This window comes from Mytilus galloprovincialis, chromosome 4 (assembly GCF_965363235.1).
Source record: "Mytilus galloprovincialis chromosome 4, xbMytGall1.hap1.1, whole genome shotgun sequence".
NCBI classification, from domain to species: domain Eukaryota; kingdom Metazoa; phylum Mollusca; class Bivalvia; order Mytilida; family Mytilidae; genus Mytilus; species Mytilus galloprovincialis.
The window spans coordinates 92310928-92320360 of record NC_134841.1 but is presented as its reverse complement, the minus strand read 5'-3'; the positions used below and the strand labels follow the sequence as shown (position 1 = coordinate 92320360).

The 9433-nt window shown below is 34.0% G+C and overlaps 1 protein-coding gene across 1 annotated transcript in view; it reads right to left on the bottom strand.

Moving 5' to 3' along the window:
• Window positions 1–202: 202 nt before the first annotated feature.
• LOC143073394 (protein MAK16 homolog) overlaps window positions 203–9433 on the bottom strand; it is a 38763-nt gene continuing 29532 nt past the window's right edge. Inside the window, exons 9-10 of the mRNA XM_076248909.1 lie at window positions 2577–2642; window positions 203–410 (exon numbers count right to left, since the gene is read on the bottom strand). Of these exons, the coding sequence (XP_076105024.1) occupies window positions 249–410; window positions 2577–2642 (228 nt within the window). The 3' untranslated portion in view covers window positions 203–248. The remainder of the gene's footprint in view (window positions 411–2576; window positions 2643–9433) is intronic.

The window sequence follows — 9433 nt, the reverse complement described above, 5'->3', positions numbered from 1 at the left end:
TTATATTTATGGTTAATTAATTCTTGTCCTTAACATGCATGAAATACTGGCCACTGGTCATTAACCGACCAACAATCAATCCTTCTCATTTTCATATTTTCAATGAGCAAGCCTTTATTATTAGAAAATAGCATTAAAGATTGAGTTTATGGAGTTATTAGGTTTAATTTAACTTTAAGTCTACCTGCTTGAATATCAAAAGCAATTTCTACAAATATTTATTTACAGACAAAAACATATTATAAAAATCATGATTTGACTTTCATTTTTGATGTAGAGGGTTGATCAAGTTCATGTTCATATTCTATTTCCACTTTAGGTCGTTTTCTAGGACGTTTCCCCTTGGCTTTACTTGTCTCCTCTTCAGAACTACTTTCTTCACTATCAGATGCAAACATAGCTTCCCGATCCTGAAAAAAATGAACATATTGGAATCCTTTGTTCATAAAATATTTAAGGTATTGGTTGCATTATGCATATACATATTAGTATATGATATTTAAGCACTTTATGCATATAGCTATATGACATTCAAATACCTTGTGGCAATATGTATGAGATTTTACAAAATGTTTAAATAGAATGTTTTCCTCTTTAAATTGAATGCCAATTTGATAGGTTTGATAGTACTTGGAACTCTAACACTCCAGGGATCTCCAGTGTATTAAGGTCATAGAAACAATAAGTTTAAACCCCCTTCATATCAAACAAAAGTTCTTGTACAAGAATAAAAACAAAATAAATACTAAAGAAAATATTGGAAGTTAAATTATACCGTTTATTTCATATGAGCTTTTTAATGTAAAGTATTTGATTGCCAAACAAATATAAATGATTTGGATTGATCAATCATGATTATCTGACTGAGAGTACACAGTCTCAAATCACAGCTCAGGTTAATAAGAGACCCTGTAATATAATCTTTACATTTTGCCCTTCTTCCATTGCTTAGTTAATCATCATAACCTTTTGGCTAATATAGCCATTTCAACAACAAATTTTAGGCAATATAGGAAAGGCGTACTAGTGAAAAATCAATAGGCAATATAGGAAAGGTGTTCAACAACAACAACAACAACAATACTTTATTTTAAGAGGGTTACACAGTTAGCTATATAACTAATCTTCCCTGAGGCCCTCATCATGAGAAATCAAACAAAATGCAAACATATACATTGCATACATTAGTATAAAAAATGTGATGAAAAAGAAAAAAAAAATGAACATGATGACATGATCAGTTTTTAATATTATTGATACAGCTAGGTTGATTTCAATAAATGATTTGTTATTTTGTATTTGAAAAAATTAACATTTGTAATATTTCTTAACGGTATTGGCAAATTATTCCACAAGAATGGTCCAGAATACATAAAAGCAAAATAGCAACAAATTTTACTCTGAGTACAGACAAACCTTTTCACCTGGAAAAATTTTCAGGCATGGCAGGAACTAGAGAATTAAGTTTAAAATGCATTTTATATTTCAGAAAATGAAACTCATATGTTTGTTTATTTTGCTATTTTCTGTAGACAGGGAAAAATACACATCAAAATGCAGGTAAGTTTTTGATTTTGTGAAAAATAGGCAACATATAACTTTTATATATCTAGGTCCTGCCATGCCTTAAAACTTTCTATGTTCTATTTTTAGCCAAGTCGGCCATCTTAATTGACGGGCAGGATCAGCGGACACATTTTTTTAAACTAGAAACCCAAATGATGATAGTGGCCAGGTTTGGTTAAGTTTTACCCAGTAGTTTCACAAAAGAAAATTTTTGTAAAAGTTAACAACGAAAGACGACAGATGCCAAGAGGTGAGAAACGCTCACTTGGTCATTTGGACCAGGTGAGCTAAATAGTATTATGAATATTTTAAAAGGACTATATACTGTAAATTCAGAAATTATTGCCAGGTTTTTATTATTGCGAAAAATGTGACAGAGTTGTAAGTGCAATAATTTTAACTCGCATTTTGAAATATTTTATATGAATTAACCAGGATATTTTCCAAAATCGTAAAAATCAAAATCGCATTTAAGTCTTAAATGACAAAATCGCAATGATAAATGCACGCAATAATTTCTGAATTTACAGTAATTTATATGTGTGATTCAAATCTGTAATACTTGACATATAATTTTGCTCCAATGCCAGTAACAATTTAAATAGGATCATCTAAACATGAATAAATATGAGCTTTGGGAATAGATCAATATTCTAACATAAGTTAGTCATTGCAAACCACATATTATTCTTAATCCACTATGTTATACTCCTGAGTTTATATCTCTAAAACTGGTTGTAATAGGATCGTCTATAGTTTTGTCATAATGAATTTTAGGAAAAAGGTTAACATTAGGTCAAAAGTAGGTTTATTTGACATCAATTGTATGCTTTGCTGACCTTCTTTATTTTTTTGTGTATCCAAGTTTGTATCTTGATTATCATTACTTTTTTTAATGTTAAGTCATAAACACATATTGTGCAAGTTACCGGTAAGATCAGATTAGTTTGCATTAATACATGTATTGAAACATTCTATCAATAATCAAACATTAATATAGTATAAATTACCTCCATATCAGAAAGATCACTTTCTTCTATTTCATCTTCTGCCACGTACTCAATTTCATCGTCAGTCTATAAATAGAAATGGTAGAAATATTTATCAAGTTGAAAGCGTACATAAAAGTAAGGTAAGTTTCTTGTCCGATTTGTAACATAAAGCAGTTAAAAACTTATTTTTAGGTTTTTTAAAATGCATAAAATCATTTTGTTTCTGACACAAACTTTCAAAATACTTATATTCACATATGTTCTGATTAATGATTTGATCTCTAACTACATGTGAAATGCCGGGTTCCTGGTAACTTTAATGAAACAGCAACAATTAAAAGTAAAATGCATAGGTCACAATAGGCTATTAACATTAGAAAAATCAATGCATGACAACCTCTTCATCACCTCTTGTGGGCCTCAGTGGCCAAGTGGTCTAAGTAGTTACTACTGTAATCACTAAACAGACAACACTGAGGTTGTGAGTTCGAACCCCGCTTGTGCATGTGCACTCAACTCCAATCCTAATAGGCTAGGATTGTCAGTTTTCCTATTGAAGGTCAATGGTTTTCTCCTGGCATTCCTGCATTCTCACAAAAACTTGCAGCCACGGAATAGCCTAAATGCAGTGCTTAAAAGTGGCATTAAAACACCAAAAATCAAATCATCACCTCTGGTTTAGACCAGATGAATTTACAAATAAACATTGACTACAAATATCTTTACTGTACAGTATTCAATTCAATAATAAAATGCTTCACTGATCGCAGCCTAATACGACCGCAGAGGTTGGACCCTGAACAGGGCATATTTGGATTTAATATTCAAGCTTGATACGGTCTGAATTTTGATTGTGATCAAATTTTTGACATAATATAGGTTTCTGACACAAAATAAATGTGTTCAAAGATCTTAAAAATCTATAGCGCAATAACTGTGTAAATGAAAATTTCTTCTTGAAACTTTTCAAAAATCCATACCGTTACACACAAGTTTTTGTCCAGAAACTACAAAAATTGTTGTTTTTGGCCCCTTTTAGGCCCTTCATTCCTTAACTGTCAGTTCCATAACCCCTTTTATGAATCTCAACCTTCAAATTGTGGTATTGAACATTGTGGTATAATTTTAGAGCAATCGATATACTTATGCACAAGTTATTAACCTACAACTAGAATATGCTTGTTTTGGGACACTTTTGGGCCCCTAATTTCTAAACAGTTGAAACCATCAATCCCAACTTTCTTTTTGTGGTATTGAACATTCTTAAAAAAATTCAATAAGATCAATTCACTTAAACTAAAGTTATTGTCTGCAAACCAATGTGTCTTTGGACGATGATGATGACGACTACGATGACAACGATGCAGAAATCATACCATTATATGATCCCCAAAAATATTTGCAGTCATATAAAAACTGTTAGGTTCAGTGTCGATCCAAAAAATCTTTGTGCCATTGCTGTTTTCTTCTCAAATCTGTATCAAACCAACAATGGGTCTACACACAACATCAACAGCCATACTAACAAAGGGCCTAAGGGCCTACACAAAACATCAACATCCATACCAACAATGGGCCTACACAAAAAATCAACATCCATACCAACAATGGGCCTACACAAAACATCAACAGCCATACCAACAAAGGGCCTATACAAAACATCAACATCAATACCAACAATGGGCCTACACAAAACATCCATATCCATACCAACAAAGGGCCTACACAAAACATCTATATCCATACCAACAATGGGCCTACACAAAACATCAATATCCATACCAACAATGGGCCTACACAAAACATCAACATCAATACCAACAATGGGCCTACACAAAACATCCATATCCATACCAACAAAGGGCCTACACAAAACATCAACATCCATACCAACAATGGGCCTACACAAAACATCAATAAACATATCAAAAAAGGGCCTACACAAAACATTAACATCCATACCAACAATGGGACTTCACAAAACATCAACAAACATACCAAAAAAGGTCCTACACAAAACATCAATATCCATACCAACAATGGGCCTACACAAAATATCAACATCCATATCAACAATGGGCCTTCACAATACATCAACAAATATACTAACAAAGGGCCTACACATAACATGAACAAACATACTAACAAAGGGCCTACACAAAACATCAACAGACAAACCAACAAACATACTAACAATGGGCTTACACAAAACACCAACAGCAATACCAACAAAGGGCCTACACAAAACATCAACATCCATACTAACAAAGGGTCTACACAAAACATCCATATCCATACCAACAAAGGGCCTACACAAAACATCCATATCCATACCAACAATGGGCCTACACAAAACATCAATATCCATACCAACAATGGGCCTACACAAAACATCAACATCAATACCAACAATGGGCCTACACAAAACATCCATATCCATACCAACAAAGGGCCTACACAAAACATCCATATCCATACCAACAATGGGCCTACACAAAACATCAATATCCATACCAACAATGGGCCTACACAAAACATCAACATCAATAACAACAATGGGCCTACACAAAACATCCATATCCATACCAACAAAGGGCCTACACAAAACATCAACATCCATACCAACAATGGGCCTACACAAAACATCAATAAACATACCAAAAAAGGGCCTACACAAAACATTAACATCCATACCAACTATGGGACTTCACAAAACATCAACAAACATACCAAAAAAGGTCCTACACAAAACATCAATATCCATACCAACAATGGGCCTACACAAAATATCAACATCCATATCAACAATGGGCCTTCACAATACATCAACAAATATACTAACAAAGGGCCTACACATAACATGAACAAACATACTAACAAAGGGCCTACACAAAACATCAACAGACAAACCAACAAACATACTAACAATGGGCTTACACAAAACACCAACAGCAATACCAACAAAGGGCCTACACAAAACATCACATCCATACTAACAAAGGGTCTACACAAAACATCAACATCCGTACCAACAATGGGCCTACACAAAACATCAACATCCATACTAACATAGGGCATACACAAAACATCAACAAACATACCAACAAAGGGCTTACACAAAACATCAACATTTATACCAAAAAGAGCCTACACAAAACATTAACATCCATATAAACAACAGGCCTGCTCAAAACATCAACAAAAAAACTAACAAAGGGCCTACACATAACATGAACAAACATACCAACAATTGGCCTACACAAAACATCAACAAACATACTAACAAAGGGCAGACACAAAACATCAATATCCATACCAACAAAGGACCTACACAAAACATCAAAAAACATACTAAAAAAGGGCAGACACAAAACATCAATAACTATTCAATAAGGGGCCTACACAAAACATCAACATCCATACCAACAATGGCCTATACAATACATCAACAGCCATACCAACAAAGGGCATACAAAAAACATCAACATCCAACCTAACAATGGGCCTACACAAAACATCAACATCCATACCAACAAAGGGCATACAAAAAACATCAACATCCAACTTAACAATGGGTCTACATAAAGCATTAACATCCATACTAACAACGGGCCTACACAAAACATCAACATCCAACCTAACATTGGGCCTACACCAAACATCAACATCCATACAAACTATGGGCCTGCACAAAACATTAACATCCATACCAACAATAGGTCTACACAAAACATTAACACTCATACCAACATCGGGCCTACACAAAACATCAACATCCAACCTAACAATGGGCCTACACAAAACACCAACATCCATACCAACAAAGGGCCTACATAAAAAAACATCACTATCCATACCAGCAATGGGCCTACACAAAACATCAACATCCATACCAACAATGGGCCTACACAAAACATCAATAAACATATCAAAAAAGGGCCTACACAAAACATTAACATCCATACCAACAATGGGCCTTCACAAAACATCAACAAACATACCAAAAAAGGTCCTACACAAAACATCAATATCCATACCAACAATGGGCCTACACAAAATATCAACATCCATATCAACAATGGGCCTTCACAATACATCAACAAAGATACTAACAAAGGGCCTACACATAACATGAACAAACATACTAACAAAGGGCCTACACAAAACATCAACAGACAAACCAACAAACATACTAACAATGGGCTTACACAAAACACCAACAGCAATACCAACAAAGGGCCTACACAAAACATCAACATCCATACTAACAAAGAGTCTACACAAAACATCAACATCCGTACCAACAATGGGCCTACACAAAACATCAACATCCATACTAACATAGGGCATACACAAAACATCAACAAACATACCAACAAAGGGCTTACATAAAAACATCAACATTTATACCAAAAAGAGCCTACACAAAACATTAACATCCATATAAACAACAGGCCTGCTCAAAACATCAACAAAAAAACTAACAAAGGGCCTACACATAACATGAACAAACATACTAACAATGGGCCTACACAAAACATCAACATCCATACCAACAATGGGCCTACACAAAACATCAATAAACATACCAAAAAAGGGCCTACACAAAACATTAACATCCATACCAACAATGGGCCTTCACAAAACATCAACAAACATACCAAAAAAGGGCCTACACAAAACATCAATATCCATACCAACAATGGGCCTACACAAAATATCAACATCCATATCAACAATGGGCCTTCACAAAACATCAACAAAGATACTAACAAAGGGCCTACACATAACATGAACAAACATACTAACAAAGGGCCTACACAAAACATCAACAGACAAACCAACAAACATACTAACAATGGGCTTACACAAAACACCAACAGCAATACCAACAAAGGGCCTACACAAAACATCAACATCCATACTAACAAAGGGTCTACACAAAACATCAACATCCATACCAACAATGGGCCTACAAAATACATCAACATCTATACTAACAAAGGGTCTACACAAAACATCAGCATCCATACCAACAATGGGCATACACAAAACATCAACAAACATACCAACAAAGGGCCTACACAAAACATCAACATCCATACCAACAATGGGCCTACACAAAACATCAACATCCATATAAACAACAGGCCTTCTCAAAACATCATCAAAAAAACTAACAAAGGGCCTACACATAACATGAACAAACATACCAACAATGGGCCTACACAAAACACCAACAGACAAACCAACAAACATACTAATTATGGGCCTACACAAAACATCAACAGACATACCAACAAAGGGCCCACACAAAACATCAACAAACATACTAACCAAGGATCTACACATAACATGAACATCCATACTAACAATGGGCCTACACAAAACATAAACAGCAATACCAACAAAGGGCCTACACGAAACATCAACAGCCATACTAACAAAGGGTCTACACAAAACATCAACAGCCATACCAATAATGGGCCTACATAAAATATCAACAAACATATCATCAATGGGCCTACACATAACATGAACAGCCATACCAAAAATTGACCTTTACAAAAAAATGTACAGCCTTACCAATAATGGACTAACACAAAATATTAACAGCCTTATTTTCCAATAATTAATAATTCTGATATTATACCAACCTTTAGTCAATTGACATGTAAGGTCCAACAATGCTTTAAGGTATCCCTATGGGCACTAATTGGGCCCCTTTAATAGCAGACTTGTTTTTGTACTGTTATTAATAACAGTTTAAGACCAAACTCAGTAAAGACTCGTCAAAATTGTATTTAATTGATAAATTCAACAACACTTTGCCGTTAACTTGATGATATTTTTTCGTTAAATAATCAAGAATTTTCTCAATATACTGCAGAAATTTATCCAAAGGAACTTACTTTAAATAAATCAAATTTTAATGGTAATAGCTGTCCTTTCCTAGATTAAGATATTTCGGTCCTAAACGGGATTCTCCACACTAAAATTTATGACAAAAGGGACGATTTTTTGTTCCCTATTGTTAATTTCCCATTTTTAGATGGTGATGTTCCTTTGGCACCATCTTACAGTGTTTAAATTTCACAGCTTGTTCTATATGCCCGTGTCTGTTGTGACGTTTTTGATTTAAACGAACGTAATCTATGTATTACTGGTAAATTATCAAGCCAGGGATTTCGTTACCATAAATTACTTAAAACCTTTACTAAATTTTTCCATAGATATAAAGATTTGGTTTTGAAGTTTAGTTGTACCTGTAGAAAACTTATTTCTAACAGGAAAGCACATCCTCATTTTTATGGAAATGTTATTAACTGTGCCCTAAAATTTAGAAACAATCTTAGTAAACTTGTTGATCCGTTAAATAAACTTATTCTTAAAGGTTACCAATTCAACACTGTAGTAAGATCATTGAATATATCAGTAAATTAAAAGAAAACTAAATATAACTTGTATGTTAAATACATATATACAGATTCATTGATCTACAATCTGTCGATACCTGTATCTTGGCATTGCACAAGGTCATGTTTTTCTCAGACTGTTTATCACGTCTTTACACGAAATCCATTGGATGTTGCATTGGATGTGTACGGTTTGATAATTTACCGGTAGTCTTAAATGCATGATTTTTTTCATTAGTTGTTAGAGGCTTTGAACTAGCTGTCAGTTAACCCTTTCCTCCATAATGACGCCTTTTGACGCCTGTGTAGTACCTCAGTTGAAACACTTTGACTACAAAGTGTCTGCAGTTGACTTAATAAAATTTGTATCCAATATGAAAAGGAATATAATAGGAATATCTGACTTAAATCAATTTGATGAAATAGTTGTTTTTCGCAATGCCTTAATACTTTAAATCA